This window comes from Halichoerus grypus, chromosome 12 (genome assembly GCF_964656455.1).
Source record: "Halichoerus grypus chromosome 12, mHalGry1.hap1.1, whole genome shotgun sequence".
In the NCBI taxonomy this organism is placed as follows: Eukaryota; Metazoa; Chordata; class Mammalia; order Carnivora; family Phocidae; genus Halichoerus; species Halichoerus grypus.
Window position 1 is genome coordinate 81,871,083 of NC_135723.1, and position 19,254 is coordinate 81,890,336.

Here is a 19,254-nt window from a genome sequence, read left to right on the forward strand (position 1 = left end):
TCCATCCTTACTTCAAGAATATTTCAATATCCTTCATTATGGAAAAGCTGCTGTTTAGCCAAAACAGCAAACCCATGAGGCAAATGAGGGCACTGAGGAAATTTTGCTCGTTTCTGGTTGTCCCCGAAGCCTGCAGCCCATTTCTAAATACCAAAATAAACATTTTGGGTGTATTCCATAGGCACAGATAAGTTATCACGGCACATGTACCTCTTTTTAAGGTTAATCCCTACCCAAAACATCAAGATAAAGGCAGAAAAGACTTTGCATATAGGGAATTTTAGATTGAAATTATAGGTCCTCAGTAATAGGTTGGTTACAGTGGCAAAACAAAATGAAACAAATTATTATTACCATATTCATTTAACCCTGAATATGGGGCAAGCAATGTTCTAGGATCTTTGTGTATGTGATTTCCTTTAATTGTCTCATGAATTCTGTAAAGCAGTCATGACTGTTTTCATGCAGATGAAGGATCTGAGACTAAAAGAGGTAATATGACATGCCCATGGCCATAAAACTCATGAATGGAAGGATGGAATTCAAACATCTTTCTTTCTGACTTTGAGGTCTCATTCTTTTTTTTTTTTTAAGATTTTATTTATTTATTTGAGAGAGAGAGAGAGCGCAGAGGGACAGTAAGAGAGAGAAGCAGACTCCCCGCTGAGCAGGGAGCCCGACATGGGGCTCGATCCCAGGATCCCGGGATCATGACCTGAGCTGAAAGCAGAAGCCCACCTGACTAAGCCACCCAGGTGCCCCTGAGGTCTCATTCTTTTTTTTTTTTTTAAGATTTTATTTATTTATTTGACAGAGAAAGACATAGCGAGAGCAGGAACACAAGCAGGGGGAGTGGGAGAGGGAGAAGCAGGCTTCCCACAGAGCAGGGAGCCTGATGTGGGACTCGATCCCAGGACCCTGGGATCATGACCTGAGCTGAAGGCAGACACTTAACGACTGAGCCACCCAGGCACCCATCATTCTTGACCACTATATTCTAAGTCTTCAGTCCTCATAATAAGCCTATTTATTATCCCCACTTAACAGATGAGAAAACTGAGGTTCAGGATTCAGTACCTGGTCAAGAGTTACTCTCTTCTATGGAGTGACCCACTCAAAATTAAATCAGGGTCAATGAAGCCCTTGTCCTTCAAATCACCCTTCCCAGTTGACACCGTGCCACTAATAATTGTGGTTGAGACACTTATGAAGCCACTGTCCTTTACTACATTTATCTCCAAATTATTTACTTGAATAAAAAGAGAAGAAAACAAAACAATAAGACAAGTAAAACCATATGCCTCATTCCTACCATAATCCAAAAAAAAAAAAAAGTAGCTCTGGTTGGAAGTAAAAAAAGTGAGCCCTGCATTATTTTAGGTACATCCAGGAACCTCCATATACCTTCTCCCTACGGACGTAAAGAAGCATATGGCTTTCTTCTCACAATTCAGGCTCCGCTGTTTACTCTGAACCTCTAGGTTACAATGTGTTTTATAATCACTAATCAGGACCACCTGCCTCTTGGGAGACTCAGCCTCACAAAACGGAGAGACCTAATTGTTCAGATTCACTCTCAAGTAGACAACACGCCCTTCATGCCTGGACAGAGATGACTGAATAGAAAACCTAAATCAAACTAAACAATTTTACTAACTGATTCTAATTGCTAAATTAAGAACATATGTTAGTTCCATAATAAAGAAAAAGAAACTATAATATTTGGAACAATAAGGAAATAAAACACCTCATAATTTTCCAGGAAAAAAAAAAACCTACTCGTTATAAAAATTCTTTCACTCCACTAAAGGTACATGCAGGGCAGATTTGTCACACTCATACATGCTTAATTGTACACTCTCTGTGTACAAAATTGTCTGATGGTTGAGTTCAGCCAGAAAAACCGGCTTTTCAAAAATACACAGAATTCAGACCGATAACTGGCTGATAAATGCTTACCGCTGAGAGTGTAAAATCTGTTGTAAAATCTGGTTTAATAGATTAAGGAGAGATGAAATACATGGAGGAGAGTATCCTCCCCTGTCCCGCAACACAGCTGTCTTCAGCAGTCAGGCCAGATTAGGAACCTCTCTCTGGGCTGCCGCCGAGACAGGGCGCATGCCCCTTGCTCAGTGCACCTGTGCTAGCATTGTTGGTTTGAGTGCTGGTCTATCCTTCCAGTCTGTGAGCACCCTGAGAACCACTCACTCAGTCTTGTCTCAAAATTTAGCACTGAGTATGTGCACAGAATGAATTTATCCAATCCATTCGAAAAATAACTGCCTAGCTGATAATACCTAGCCATATGCTACCATATAAAAAAGAAAGTTTGTATTTGTCTTACATAAAGGTTGCTTTTTTTTTAATTAATTTTTTTATTGTTATGTTAATCCCCATACATTACATCATTAGTTTTGGATATAGCGTTCCATGATTCATTGTTTGTGCATAACACCCAGTGCTCCATGCAGAATGTGCCCTCCTCGATACCCATCACCAGGCTAACCCATCCTCCCACCCCCCTCCCCTCCAGAACCCCCAGTTTGTTTTTCAGAGTCCATCGTCTCATAAAGGTTGCTTTTTAAGTGTAGACAGATTTTTCTGAAGTATTCAGGCCAATATTAAAGACAGGCAGAAAGAGTGGACGATGGAGACTAATGGTCAGCATTTTAATGAAGAGATTCTCTCAGAACTTTCTAAAGAAAATCCAAGTGCCTCTCTAATAAGTAGTGCTCTACTCACCACATGGATTATCAGCTCTCCCACTGGCTACATAGAATCACGAGATACTGGATTAGTAATAGGTAATGTCTATGGATTTCATGTGTTCCAAGCCCTGGACTAAATGCTTTATTGTATTGTTTCATCTAATTCTTATTACAACCATATAAGATAGGTGCTGCTAATATTTCCATTTTACAAATGATAAAACTGAATGAAGCAAAGCATTTGTTCTGTGCCTTGACTACTATCTAAGCAGAACTTTAATATTTATTAAATATTTATTTATTCTTCCAAGCATCCTGTACTCCTTCATACAGATGACCTTCAACCAGGTCACTGATCCAAGGAGAAACAATTTGTCCCGCTAGGCTCCAGAAGCCAACTCTTGACTTACAGTCTCTCCCCCCAGTCTAATTCACTTACTTTTCTCCTGAGAGATACATTCTCTCTGTTTCAGTAAAGGCTGGCACTACTATCTAGTTACAAATGGTCATAATCATGCATGAGAAATAATTCTTACAAATTGCTTTGATATATTTTATGAACAATAACACAATAATAAACAGAAAACTTTCATGCACCGTTAAATGTACATAAAAGAGCAGCTTGAGATTCAACATGAAGTTTTAGAATAAATATATCATGCACGTAGACAGATGTGTATGTACTTGTATGTATAAATATTTTAGGTATCTTAATATTATATATTAGTGCACATATTTTTAAAGATTTTTTTTTTTTTTGACAGAGAGAAACACAGCAAGAGAGGGAACACAAGCAGGGGGAGTGGGAGAGGGAGAAGCAGGCCTCCCGCAGAGCAGGGAGCCCGATGCGGGGCTCGATCCCAGGACCCTGGGATCATGACCTGAGCTGAAAGGCAGACACTTAACGACTGAGCCCCCAGGCACCCCAGTGCACATATTTTTAAACCATTGAATTTTGTTAGGTATATCCTTAATCATAAGAATATAATAGGCAATTTGGCATTTATAAACATCAGATAAAAAGTAGCTTCCCTCTTTTAACCCTTACAAATTTTCTTTGTCATGTTTAATTATGTTATTCCACATAGGTCCACTTTCAAAGGGCTTTTGCCACAAAGCTCTTGATTTTCAGATTGGCATTAATAACCTGTAGAGTTATCAAAACAATGCTTCGATGAATGTCAGTTTGGGTTGCAGAACAATAGATAAGATTTCCTGAGGCTGCTACATGTAGTAAACTGTAGATCTGTGGTCTTACAAAGCACAACAATAGTTGGAAATATTAGCTGTCTTGGCACATTATTGAATGCAGAAGTGTGATAATTATCAGGAAGTCATTTCAAAGACAGATCATAAATATTCCAATTTTATTATTTCTCATCATCTGCTTCCTTGTTGAAAACTTTGGTGGTTGATGCTGCATAAGCATACCACTATATTGGGAGATACAGAAAGTGAAAAATGTATTAAAAATACCAAACCGATGTCTTTTAAGTGGGTTCAAACACAAGAAAGCACAGGTACAAGTGCTATACACACACAGACAAGAATGATCTCCACCCTCCTGTATGTCGTAAGCCTTTTTTACCTTCTAGCTAGGATAAGGTATGGCTAGGAAATGAACTTAATTATTTATTTAGGAAATAAACTCAATTCTCACAGCGTTGTGATACACAGCGTTGTGACGGCTTTGAGAATCAAGAAGAGGAGATACTTTCATTGTAGGAGAGAATGAAATAGACATTAGAATCATAGGACAGTAAATGGATATGTTTCTAGTTTATTTGAAGCATTTAAAAGCACCTTCCTGCCTACAGAGGAAACATGCTGTTGCAACGAGCAACTCCTCGGCCCCTCAGTTGTGTAAATAGTCCTATTTTACAATTTATCGAAGACATGCGCAATGAATGAACTCCAATCCTTAGCTGAGACTACAGGGCACGCTCCTTATTTCTCTATGCTGGACGAAGCCAGTGTGCACTGATACCACACCATGGGCTGTTGAAAGGTGCAATCATTCCTTATCTAGTGATAAGCTGATGCTGCTCCAACCACCCCTACACCTTCCCCATATAGCCATTGACAGTCCTGCTCCCTTTCTGGGCCTCCCTTAACCCTCAGGTTCAGGATCAACTTCCTGCTCCAGAGCCCCTTATAATTGGAGCCAGTACCACATAGCTCTCTGCAATGTCCCCACAGACCCTTTCTCTAGAAGAGCCCCTCGAGAGGGCCACCAGCCAGGCACATTTGATGAAGCTCTTCTACCCCACAGCCATCCTACATGCCAGACCCTGTAGGAGGAGGCTGAGCCCTCCATGTTGGTGACACCAAGGCAGGCAAATGTCCACCTTTGGCACCACCCCCAGGCCCTGGGACCCCACTCAGGCTAGGCTTTCCAAGTTTTCCTCACATGGCCATTTACTTCTAGGAATGGCAAGATCTGTGGGTCTTGGGCCTTGATGACAACCCGGGTAGACAGGGACAGCAGTTAGCCCTAAAGCTGTTAAATGATCTGAACATCACTTTTGGGTACATTAACTTTCTCTAGTGTTGCAATTCAAAGAGGTAATGTAAATACAGATCATGATTCACTTCCATCAATCAGATGTAGGCATAAGGTCTCAATTTATGAGATGGCAAAGGTGAAATACACTTATTTTTAAGCCTAAATTTAATCATTCGTGGCACACTGCCATTCCTCCCCCACAACACACACACACGCACACACACACACGCACACACACACACACACACACACACACACAGTGTACCAACACTTAAACAAGTGAGACTTTCAGAAAAGGGCCAAACTTCCCTAAATACAATGCAGTCACTTAAAAGGAAATGAGGTCTTTCATTAAACCCCTCCAGATATCAGATTTCTCTATAGACATTTGAGATTTTCCATAACATTTTAAAGTTGAAGAAAGGATAAAATCATACATTTTTTAAAAACATAATTACAAGACAATTCTAACAAAACTTGTATTATAAACTTAAAAATAAAGCATTTCTCCTTGAGAACTACATACATTAATGTAAAATTATATTGATACTTACTTTTAGGTGAAGCTGATTGGTCCAGTGCCCAATGATTTTGTATTCTGCACTTTTGTTGGTTATTTGATACTGAAAGATATCATAACGTCCAGGAGCATCTCCGTTTTCATTAAAAGTGACAGGTGTCCCAGCACTACCTATAAATGTTTAGAAAACAATGTTAATAAAGCTTTAGTAAGAGAGCTACTGAGCTTATTTTTCTCTAAGAAAGAATGGTAGATAAAAACATATTGTGTGTAGTAAGAGTTATGAAGATTGCAATCTATACAAGGTCATTCTTGATAGCATAATATCTTCTACACGAAAAGAAGCCCAGACATACATATAGGAAGAAGACATGCTTTATTATGCACATTAGAAAGTATATGGTGAGTATCCAAGTTAGGCAATGTACATAACAGTTAAATAAATAGAAGGTGATAGGCTGAATATTCCATCCTGGCTACAGAGAGTGACAGTCACTAGCGACGAGTGTAAATGTCTTGAAGCATAACACCTCCTGCAGAATATGTATGAACTACAAACAGCAACTCAAAATCCAGCAGGAGACCATCCTAGCCACATTCCCTCGGGTTTGGCTTTATTTGGACTTGAACTCCACTCTAAAGCAGTTCCCTCTTCAATTTCTCTTCTCAGCCCCTGCTTCTGCTACCTCTGCCCACGAGTATATCAATGTGGACCACTGTTGGGACCCTCCCAATGGGCAAGACAGCAATCACTGGGAAGTCCCGACTCTGCTCAGGTCATAAAATTTCCCCTAGTTCACTGGGGCAGGGCAGCAAGATGCAAGAAATGCCAGAAATGCAGTATTTTCTAAACTTCCATTTCTCTAAGAAGCTTTCAGCTTTTCTCTTTTCTCTTCATAGCTTCTGCTCACTTTTACTTGCCCTCGTATTAACTGTTGCAGAATCACAGGTTTTAAGAGTAGAAAGGGATCACTACCCCAATGTTTACTTGTTGCATGGAGCCTCACTATCTGAAGAGCCTTCCTGTTCTCTAACAGCCCTCAGCTTCTCCCTTCCCCCCTTCATCTTGTTGGATGACTCTGTGCTATCTCGACAAATTCACCTGACATCAATCCCTTTTCTTCGTGTCTATCTTTTCTCTGCAGGCCCCCTCCCCTGAATTTCTTGTCGCAGCATATTGGATTTAATTTCCATACTGTGCTAGAAAGTGTCTCCTCCTTGCTATCTCTTTTCCTATTGTACTCTCCCCAAATATATACTACAGATAGTTATATATGTCCATTTTATAATTTTATTTTATAATGGGTTCTTTATTCTACTTGCAGAGTTTTTAACCAATACCAATAATCACACAATTCTAAAGCATTTAATTTATCAAACAAAATGGATGACTTAAGACAATAACTTGCAAATAAATAGGATCACAATCACATAGTAGCAATAAGGGTGCTTTCCAAGTATTTAATGCAGAGATGTCTAATTTCCTCTGTTCTCTGGAATCTTTCTAAGATTTGGACATAGTGTGAAGTCTCTAATGAGACCATAGATACCTGGCATCTGCAAAGACTACTAAGGCCACAAAAGACAGCACAGCAGGAAGGAAAGAGCACTGTCTGAGAGTCAAGACCCACATGGCCATGCTAACTTCACTTCCCATTTATTTCCACAACTTGTGTATGTCTCTTTGTATTCACTTGTCATGTAGGGACTTAACAATGAATATAGACATGTTTTGAAGTCCTAGAAGAGTCATATGCATTTAAGTCATTATTATTAATCCATATGGAAAATGACTTTATACATAAATCAAGAAAGAAATGAGGAATTGGGGAATCAAATAAGAGGACTCCAATCAACTGGTACTATGTGAGCTACTCCGTAAATGCTCAAGTGGAAACCCATTTGCCATACCTGACCAAAACCGAACTCCTAGTTACCTCGAGCAGGTTAACCTTTAAGTGCTAGTTTCCTCATCTGAAAAATGGAGATAATATATTTTTTTTAAGATTTTATTTATTTATTTGACAGAGAGAGACACAGCGAGAGAGGGAACCCAAGCAGGGGGAATGGGAGAGGGAGAAGCAGGCCTCCCGCTGAGCAGGGAGCCCGATGCGGGGCTCGATCCCAGGACGCTGGGATCATGACCTGAGCTGAAGGCAGACACTTAATGACTGAGCCACCCAGGCGCCCCTGAAAAATGGAGATAATAATGACACTTTTCTCATAGGGTTTTTATAAGAATTAAATGAACAAATAGCTATCAAGTGCACAGAACAATGCATGGGGTAGTTAGATATTATTATGGTGATTATTATTCACCCCATAAGTATTTCCAGTACACACCAATGCAGAGTAATAGATAGGGTGTTGAAAATTCTTTAAGTGATATCTAGACAAGGGATTATGGAAATTCAAATGGGAAAGATTCCTGGATAGAAAAAAAATACATATCCACTATGAATTTCATATTAACATCATCAACAATTCCCAACATTTATATACCACTTGAAAACTTATGATGTGACCTTCTTCATGAATAAAGGAATATTTAATTTCTCTAACTAAAATCTCCAATGTTACATCCCTTACTGAATGATCTCTTATCTCCTACAAGAGCAGTCTCAATCTTTTTTACCACGATGATACCTAAGTTGGAAGAATGCCACTCATGTAACACATTCTCGTTAATGTGCTCTGAGTTACATAGAATTCCTAGTGTTCCAGGTATTTCTACATCTCTGTTCTCCAACTTGAGAAAGTTTATTGGAAAGCAAGCAAGCAAGAGATGTATTATCACAAAAATAATAATTCTTCAACTGAAATACTTCAAATATCATTATTGACAGTAATTTACACTACACTTGACATTGTCTTAAGAGGCAGTATACTCAAGTGGCTAGGAGTGTGGGTTCTGGAGCCAGATCACTGAGTACAAACCCCAGCGCTGTCACTTATTAGATGTATGATCTTGGGTCAGTTACTTAACTTCCCTATATTTCACGTGTCTCATTTTTAAAATGGGCTAATAGTAGTTCCTACCTAGGATGGATATGTGAAGATTAAATGAATTAAAATATGTAAAACGTTTAGTACACAGTAAGCATTATATAAGTATTAACTATTATTTCCTTTATTGTTTTATGGCAATGCTGTGTTTGAATTCCAGTGTCTGTATGAAAATATAAGAACTTCTCAGTGAGCATCTATGGCTTTCCTCAAGTCGCCCTCACTAATCTTCCTTCTCCTCTTTCAACACAATGCCACCTATACCTAAAATCCAGTTCTTTAAATTCGTCATGCTCTTTCTTACCATCCTGTCTTTGCACCTGTTCTTACCCATAAATTCACTTCCGCCTTCCTCCTAACCCTTCTTCTCTATGTAATTCCTTCTAAGATGTGACTCAAAGGTCGCACCTAAAGAAACTTGATCTTCTAAACCCAGAGCAGGAGCCCAAGCCCCTCTTTGCACCCTACCCTACTCTATTATAGCACTCTCTACACTCTACACACTTTTACTATTCATCCCCATACCGGGTCAAAACATTTATTCAACAGATATTGATTGAGAGCCTATTATGTGCTCAACACTGGGTGGACCCTTTGCTTTCCTCACAAAGGAGGTCTCCTTAATAAAGGCAGAGTGTATCTCTAATCTTTGTAGGCACTGAACCAAAGACAGTGCTCCATACTGAGGGAACAATCAATAAATTGCAGTAAAGCATAAATCAGGCACTCATTAATGATCCCAAGTAAATCCATACTCACTGTCTTCAGAACATTATGAACTGCATTTATGTCACCTCTCATCTTTTTTATTCACAAATGAAGGGACCTTCAGAATCCCTTTCACACTGTTATCAGTGTGATGTTAGAAACCACTCTTGCAACTTACTTTACTAATCTGATTTCTGCTCTTGGGATAGGCTTGCAGTTGAATTACTTCAACCCTTTCACATGAAGAATGACTCCATTACACATTGGCTCATCTCAAATGATTGCCCTGGTTCTGTGGTCTATGTAACTAAGAACAGCCTTGAATAGCCACGAGAGGCCATGCTGTTTACTGATTTCTACAAGTAGAAATTTAAAATATCCTTTGTATGAATCTGGCCACCCCTGAAAAATGTAACTGAGTGGCATTTTGTCCAGAAAAAAATTTTAAATGATAAATGTCTCAAAATATCCATCACTTTATTATGATTTACTCACAACACAGGTTAAGAAATATATATATGTATATATACATGTATATATATATGCATAGATAGATAGATAGATCTCCCCTAGACGTTATCTCCTAGACTTATTTATTTTAGAAATTTTGAAGTACATTAATTTTTTTAAAAAACTTTTTAATTGATGTGCACTAGTGGAGAAATGGAAACAAACAATGTGGGGCTCTGATGTAACTTACACTCGTCAGGTACTGCTCTCAGAGTCTATATAACTCCTTGAATATTTTCTCTTCAATAAGAAATCCATTGGAAAAACTGTATTTTTATTCCTAAGTATATCAAGCACTTCAACATGTTTTGTAGGAAAAAATGATACATCCAATGAAGATTTTATTTGCAAATGTTTGGCTCTGTCGAACATTGTTCTGGGGAAGAGTATGGGCTTGGGATTCAGGGACTGAATTTGATTTCTGGCTCTGCCAATTACCTGTGTGATCTGGGCAAGTCACCCTCATTAATCTGTTTTCTCAACTGTCAGGCATGCATAAGAACCACAACCTCCCTGGGCTATTCTGAGGGTCACAAGAGATGATGTATATAAAGCACTTAATGCGTGGCTGGCACACGATAGGGGTGCAATAAAAGGAAAACCATCATCGTCATCATTCGTTCCTTTGCCTACACTTAATGCTCCTGTGATCTTATTTCCACAATGCAAAAAGCAATGCAAGAATAATTCACTCGCCTTTATGAGCAAATATTATAAATATATTTATAAGTGTAAGCCACTCAGTTTATCGTCATGTTTATTACTTTCCTTCTTCCCTCTTGCTACAAAACTTTATCCGTTTTCTTTCTCATAACGACCCGCACTACTGGGTAAGCAGGAAAAAAATGAGAAAGCTAAAAATGAAATCAGTTGGTATAGCAATCTTAGGCACCCTTAAAAGAACGAATATATTGGACTTAAGTCATTGACCAAAATGTCATAGGAAATAGCAATTTTCAACAGAATTTCAATTATTCATGCTCACCTTTTCCTTATCCAATTTATTTTATCAAGTATTTATTACAATCAATAAACAGAACTATATCTTTGAATTAGACTCATATTATAGTTTGATTATTTAGGAATCAGATTACTCTTACATATATCAGTCAGCCTTTGTTCATGGAAGACTTGAGCATCTGACTCTGAATGCTTCTCCATCCCTAGTCCTATTATGCTTGGTGGCTTCACCATCCACCTGGATGATTCAACATCCTGGCCTCTGCATTGGCCGACTTCCTCACTTCCCATTATCAACCCTCTCAGGCATCTCACCACTCACTACCATGAGCATACTCGAAAAGCAGTCCTTTCCAGGAACTATATCATCTCCCAAATTTTACTCTCTGGAGACCACCTTCTGCCTCCACGGCAACAATTTCTATGATCCCCTAAATTTATTGATTCATTTATCACCCCCAGTTGGTCATTATACTTCATCCCCATGATAGTTCCTCTTCCTTCCTGTTCTTGCTTGGGTTCTATGATCTCCCTCTAACCAATTTTTTTTTAAGATTTTATTTATTTATTTGACAGAGAGAGACACAGCGAGAGAGGGAACACAAGCAGGGGGAGTAGAAGAGGGAGAAGCAGGCTTCCTGCAGAACAGGGAGCCCAATGCGGGGCTCGATCCCAGGACGCTGGGATCATGGCCTGAGCTGAAGGCAGACGCTTAACTGACTGAGTCACCCAGGGGCCCCTTCCCTCTAACCAATTTTATTCCTCTGCCAAATCACAATCATGCTTGAACTCAATTGTATATTTTCTTTGCCTATATTCAAGCAGCTGAATATTGTTTGAGATAATCCTAAAACTTTAATGTCTGGCAGGGCCGGGACTACCCTGAGGCGGGTGAGGTGCCCCGGGCAGGACTATGAGAGTGGGTGCCCCCCTAAGTTCCATACATTAGGCACCTCCCTTGCTTCATCTAGTGCCAACCTGCTGGCTGGTCTTACTTTCAATTCATGACCTCAGATATCAAGTGTGTGGTCAACACTGGCTCTGGAATCCTTCCACACTTTCCCAACGGGTCCACCTCCCCACTCTGGATGACTGACTGTGTCAGGCCTCACATACCCAATACCTGCCTCCCCCATCACTTCAGCTTGTCTCATCGTTTCTCACTGAGAAAAAGCAGCAGGCACACAGAAACTCCCTCATCACTCCACCACAAACCCTAACAACTCCCTGCAGGTACTCTCATATTAATCTCCTCCCTCCTGCAAAGGCACACATGCACACATCCCTCAGGTCACAGGCATACTCCTCCCCTGGTGCAAGGACCCCAGGCACTCACTCACTCTCCATGCATGTTCAGGTTCACAGTTCTCTTTTCCTCCTTGGACATCAACAAACTGTCCATATTATTCCCTTCAGTTGACAAATGAGTTCTAATAGTTCTCATCTTAAAAAAAAAAATAAGGCAAGCGAACAAATCCTATTACTGACCCTATTGCCTCATTTATCCACTCTCCTTAATAGTAAAACAGAACTTTTTAAGTGAGCTGTCCTCACTCTATTATTTCCTGCTACCTCTTCATACCGTTTTAATTTGAAATTTAACCTCATACCTCCACTGATGAGTCTCAAATTTATACATCTAGCCCTGAGTGCAGACTTGTCCAACTACCTGTATCTCCATTTGGTTGTTGGATAATCATCTTAAACTTAATGCATCTAGACACAACATTTGATTCTTCATTTCCAAATATGTTCCTCACAGTCTTTCCCCTCTTAGTAGTCAGCTAGCAACTGTCCATCCATTCAATAAAGTCAAAACTAAGTTAAAACCCCATATCTAATTGTAAAATGGAAAGAATGAATGTAAGTTATGGACTTCAATAACAATGTATCATTATTGGTTTATTAATTATAACAAATGTACTAAACTAATACAAAATGTTAATAATTGGAGAAATGGTGTATTGAAATATGAGAACCATCTGTACTCTCCGCCCAGTGTTTCTGGAACTCTAAAGCTGTTCTAAAGTTTAAAGAGTTATTTATTTATCTTAGAGAGAGAGAAAGAGCACGAGTGGAGGACAAGAGGGAGAGGGAGAGAGAACCTCAAGCAGACTCCACGCTAAGCATGGAGCCCAACGCCAGACTTGATCTCACGATCCTGAGATCAGGACCTGAGCCCAAAACCAAGAGTCGGACACTTAACTGACTGCACCACCCAGGTGCCCCTAAAGCTGTTCTTTAAAGAAGTTTAAAAAGAAGTAAAAGAAAAATGATGCAATTATTTTTAGCAATACATTTTGTGTAACCCAATATATGCAAAGTAGTATGACATCAAAATGTAACCAATATAAAGAATATTAATGAGGTATTTTACATTTTTTTCTATTCTAAATCTTCAAAACCCTGTTTATAACTTATACCTATGGATCATTCCAATTCAGACTAGTATTTCAAGTGCTCAGTAGCGATCCATATCAAACGGCACAGGTCTAAAAGACAAACTATTTCAGCAGGTTGGAGAAATCCACTGCTGAATCCTTCTGATCTCCATTTCAATTCCAACTGGACTGGACTCTTCTGACCTCCGCTTCAACTAAACTGAACCCCCTTCACTAGTTTCTCCCCTAAAAAGGTGTGGATACACCAAAGTCAGACTGTTGGCTGATCATCCAAATCCATTCTCTCTTTTTCTTGGACAGATAGCTTGGCTACATTTCCAATCTTCCCCATAGTTAGGGGTGGCCAAATGATTAGCACCAGTCAATGGAACGTGAACACAAGTGATACTTCTGGCCCCTCATTAAAAGCCTCTTGAGTGGTTGTCCATGATCATTTTGTCCTCTGATTGGCTAGAATGGAAATACCATGCTGAGTAACTGGGGAAGCTACATGTTAAAGATGGCAGAGCTTGCATCAGCCTGGATTCCTGTGTGTGTTTGGAGGAGGTCTGTGCTAGTAACTGGTTCACCCATCCATTCATCTGGTACTATTACCTGAGTAAAAAACAAATTTCTATTCTTTTTGAGCCATTATAGCTTGTGAGTCTACTTCTTATAGCAGACAATTATAATAACACCATTTCTAGAAAAGTGGGTTATCAATCGTTATTAAATGAATAACTAAAATTATGTTAAATGTGAAAAATAAATGCTTCATTTCATATCACTGTATAAAGCTTTAAGAATAATACAGAGTTTTACAACTGAATATGAAAGCTATTGGCATGGATCAGTAACTGCTTTCAGATTCTCCTTTAGAGTTGATATTGATTATTGCTATCCACATGTGTAATATATAAAGGTGGAATCCAGAATGTGTAACCATACTACAGAATTTCACTGTAACCATACTCCAGAATTTCACTCATTTACCTTGATTAAAGTACTCACTCAATTGGATGTTTTCATAAAAACTAAATGTAAAAGTATCAAAAATATGTGCCTATTTTTACATTTTTTTGTGTTGAAAATGATTTTCTTTAGCTAATTGTTTTGGTGTATGAAATAAATAGGACAAAAAGTGTAGTTGAATGGCATTTCTAATTCTCTCAGCCAAACCCTCCTTCTTGATTTTTCCATTAAGAAATTCAACTGACAGTAGTACTTTCTCTTGTAGAAATGTCTTTATGATCCTTGCATTAAAGGTGCTTTAAGACTGCAAAGTGTCATTATCATTAATGAACACTATTTCAGAAATAAAAATACTACCTATAATTGCTTTGATAGTATTCAAATAAGCTGATTGAACTTTCAAAATAAGAAAAGATCTATTATTTAGTGATACTCATCTCAGGGAAGCAGATGAATTAGGAAGTTTAAATAAAATCTCTTATAAGAAAAGTGACCAGAGAGACTACTAAAATATCAAATGTTTGATTAAAGGAAAAAAAAATGGAAAAGATCATGTAATAATTAGGCAAGATTAATACATCTTAAGAGGAATTTGGAAACAAACCTAAGTGTTTTGCAATACTCTGAATTCAGTATATTTTCATTCACTAGCAGAAAACCTTTCTTTATCTTGAGCAACTTAAGCCTTTTATTGTTTCTTTTGGGGAATATTTAATCAATATCATATATATATATATATATATATATATATATATACACATAACTTCCATTATGTTATTAATTAATCATTATCTCTCTAACAGTAATGAATACATTTATGAAAGAGAAGTATGTGAGTACATATATTCCTGCCTGTTCAAATTTGCGGCACTAGGAGGAGGTCTCTGACTGTCTAGTCCAATGTGTTGATGGAAAAGAAAGACGCTTTGCCATCTAGATTTAAAATTGTCAATTTATTAATTTTTATAAGAATGCTTACTAAGAGGGGGGTCTGGGTGGCTCAATCAGTTAAGAATCTGACTCTTGATTTTGGCTCAGGTCATGATCTCAGGGTCCTGAGATCTAGCCCCACATCAGGCTCAGTGCTGGGTGTGGAGCTTGCTTAAGATTCTCTCTCTCCCTCTCCCACATGCTTGCTTTCTCTCTCTCTCTCTCTCTCTCAAAAAAAAAAAAAAAAAGAATGGTTACTATTTAAAAATTTTGTTTTTAACATTTGCACTTTTTAGAGATTTATTTATTTGAGAGTGTGGGTAGGGAGGGGCAGAGGGAGAGGGAGAGAGAATCTTCAAGCATGCTGAATGTGGAGTCTGCCTTGTGGCTCGATCTCACAAACCTGAGATCATGACCTGAGTCAAAACCAAGAGTCAGACACTTAACCGACTGAGCCACCAGATGCCCCTAAAGTTTCATAATAAGACTGATACTGGTATGGCAAGTCTGCACTCCCTATTCTTTCTTCTCAGAAGTCTTCTGACTTCTCCCTTCTGTATACAATTTAGAACCATCTTAAGTTCCACGAACAATCCTGTTTAGATTATTGGAAACTATATGGAATCTAGAAATCAGTGGGGAATATGTAATATCTTTATAACATCTTCCTATCCGTGAGCATGAGTTGTGCCTCAGTCATTTAGGTCTGCCTCTGTAAGTTTTAATATAGCCTTAGAATTTCCTTTTCATAGCACTTAACCATTTTTTATAGATTTACTCCTGGGTAATTAATATTCTCTGATACTACTGTAAATGGTGTCTTAAATTATATTATCTACTACTCTGCTGCCAGTATATAGAATGCAGTTGATTTTTTTTCTCTATTAGTCTCATATCTACTCCAGGGGTAATTCTGTCCCCTAGGGGATATTTGGCAATGTCTGGAGACATTTTTGGTTGTTGCAGTTGGAGAAGAAGGACTACTGGTGACGGGTGGAAGAAGCCGGCGGGGCTGCTAAACATCCTACAATTCACAGGACAGCCACCTATGATAAAAAATCATCCATTTCCAAGTGTTCAAAATAGTTTTAAGGTTGAAAAACCCTCAAAAAATTCTGTTTTTATACTTAAGGATTTATGCCTAAATTTTTAAAAAATTGCTATGTAAAGAATCATGTTATCTACAAATAGTTATAATTTCACTTTCCCCTTAACAATTCTTACACTTCCAATCTTCCCCACCTTTTCCTTATTGCACTATCTGGTATCCACAATACAATTTTGACATGACGTGGTAATAGTGGATATCCTTGTACTTCTCCTAAGTTTTAAAGAATATTGCTCACATTCCTCATTTAGGATTATATTTGATCTAGGCATTTTATAGGTGCTTCTTATCACTTTAGAAAAGCTCGTTACATTCTAAATGTACTAGTATTTTTTATCATGAATACATTTTTAATGTTAGCAATGTCTTTTGTGTGTCTTTTGAGATAATCTTTTTTTTTCTTTTAATTTGTTACTGTAATGAACTACATCTATACATTTTCAATATTATGTCATGGAAGCTTGGCAAAGATCTAACTTGATTTCAATTTTTTTCTTTTGCACTGTTGAATTCAATCAGCTAATATTTTGTTTAGTCTTTACATTCATACTCATGAGTGAGGTGGATCTGTAATTTTTCTTTCTTAGCATTTCCTTTTTGGTTTGATTTCAGGGTTATATTGGTTGCAGAGAATACCTTGGGATAATATTCCCTCTTTTTCCATTCTCTGCAAGAGTTTGTATAAAATTGTAATAAAATCTTCCTTGAATGTTTTGTAGAACTCACCTGGAATCATCCCAGACACCCTCAAGAGAATGAATGAATTGTGGTATGTGGAGTGTTCACACAGTGGGATATTATACTGCAAGTCAAATGAATGAACTACAGAGACAGCCATAAATATGAATGGATTGTAGCAAAATAATATTGAGTGGAAAAAGTAAGTACCATTTCACAAAGGTATAAATGATTAAAATTTTTAAAATTTTGTGTTTTGGGGGAATAAACATGCAAGGCAAATCTGTTTTATAATTTTATTTTTTTTTAAGATTTTATTTATTTATTTGACAGAGAGAGAGACAGTGAGAGAGGCAACACAAGCAGGGGAGTGGGCGAGGGAGAAGCAGGCTTCCCGCGGAGCAGGGAGCCGGATGCCGGGCTTGATCCCAGGACCCTGGAATCATGACCTGAGCCAAAGGCAGATGCTTAATGACTGAGCCACCCAGGCGCCCCCCAAATCTGTTTTTAAAAAATAGAAATACTGATTGTTCAGGAAGGGCAGGGTGATAGGTTAGTGATGGGAATATAGCTTTTTGCTAAAATCCTAGCTTTTGGGCTAGCTTTTGGGAGAAGGGGAGTATTTTCATAGGTGCTTATTACATTCTTTGAAATAACCAAATAACTAACCAACTAAATAAATGAAAGTGGACCTTGCATAGATCAGTAATGAGCCCGTGTCATGATTCAAGGAGCCAAGAGGAAGAAATAGAAAATAGAAAATAGAAATAGAAAAAGAGAGACAAAGAAAGAAGGGAGAGAGGGAGGAAGATAGGAAGTAAGGGAGCAGAAGGAAGGACAGGTAGAAACAATGAATAAAAGAATGAAAAAAAAAAGGGGGGGGGAAGATTCACATTCAAAAATATCTTTAAAGGAAGGGTCTATTGAAAGTGCTTTGGGGCACCTGGGTGGCTCAGTCGTTAAGCGTCTGCCTTCGACTCAGGTCATGATCCCAGGGTCCTGGGATTGAACCCCGCATCGGGCTCCCTGCTCGGCGGGAAGCCTGCTTCTCTCTCTCCCACTCCCCCTGCTTGTGTTCCGTCTCTCACTGTGTCTCTCTCTGTCAAATAAATAAATAAAATCTTAAAAAAAAAAAAAAAAGAAAGTGCTTTAACTGTTGTGTAATTCTGTGAATTAACTGAATGCTATACTTAGCCTTGTTATTATGCCTTTGGAGAATATGAATCTTCCCTGTAGGTTTATGCACTCAAACAAAATGGGTCATATACAGAATTGCCTCCACCCAATTCTCTAAAGCAGCTTTTCTGTATATTTTTAGATTTTATATTAGTCAAACTTCTGTCAGAATTCTCAGTTTATAAGATATAACTGTCTGGGATTAGAATCACATATTTTTAAGCCAAAAAGCTTAATTCACTTTTTCATTACGAAGATTTTTCTGGAGAGTAAAATAAGGCTAATATTCACCTCTTACCAGTTGAGTCTTTACTTCATTAATTGCTGAATGTCAAATTTTCTTTTATCTCAGGCTTCGGTTTGAAATATCATTAATGGACAGTCTTCCCATGTATTTCAGAATTAATATTTTGTTAATACTTGCATAATTACAATGAGCCAATCAAATACAGATAACTATAGGAACAGATGCCTAAGTTTTTAAAAAATGGATAAAATATCAAATTAGGAGAGGTCTACTCATTTTTGACAATAATTTGTGTATTGAATTTAAAAAAGGATACCACATCATTTATTTGTAATGGACCTGATTTTCTCTAATTACACAAACTGTCAATGTATATTAAGCCACTGTGATAGATGTGAATTGTCTATGTTACCATGGTGATTTGAGGTGTTTCCATTTGATGCTGCATGCATAACAATTTGGAGCATAATTAAAAGAAACAGTACAACATATAAGTAAAAAACTCATAAATTTAAAAAGTATGGTCTGACTTTTGCATATCCTTTTCTGAAGCTGATCTATTAAACAGATAAAAACAGATAACTATTAAATATTGTATTTTCAAATATATATGAAACATTTACAAAAAATATTATTTCTGCCTGAAGTGAAATATGGATAATTATTATAAATCTTAAGTCATATTCTCTAACCACTAGTCAATAAAACTTGAAATCCTGAAGAACAGCTTTAAAAAGATTAAAAAGTTAAAACAACACCAAGAAAGAGAAAAATTAAAAAAACTCCTACAGATTTAGAAAAAAACAATTAAACACTCATGCTAACTAACTCTTTAGTTAAAGAG

General features: G+C 37.8%; 1 protein-coding gene across 5 annotated transcripts in view; it reads right to left on the reverse strand.

Annotated features, from left to right (window-relative positions):
- Positions 1 to 19,254, reverse strand: part of GRM8 (glutamate metabotropic receptor 8) — a 730,092-nt gene that overhangs the window by 123,221 nt on the left and 587,617 nt on the right. For all 5 annotated transcript variants that reach the window (XM_078059529.1, XM_078059532.1, XM_078059528.1 and 2 more), the window contains exon 8: positions 5,769 to 5,905. In XM_078059529.1, the coding sequence (XP_077915655.1) occupies positions 5,769 to 5,905 (137 nt within the window). The remainder of the gene's footprint in view (positions 1 to 5,768; positions 5,906 to 19,254) is intronic.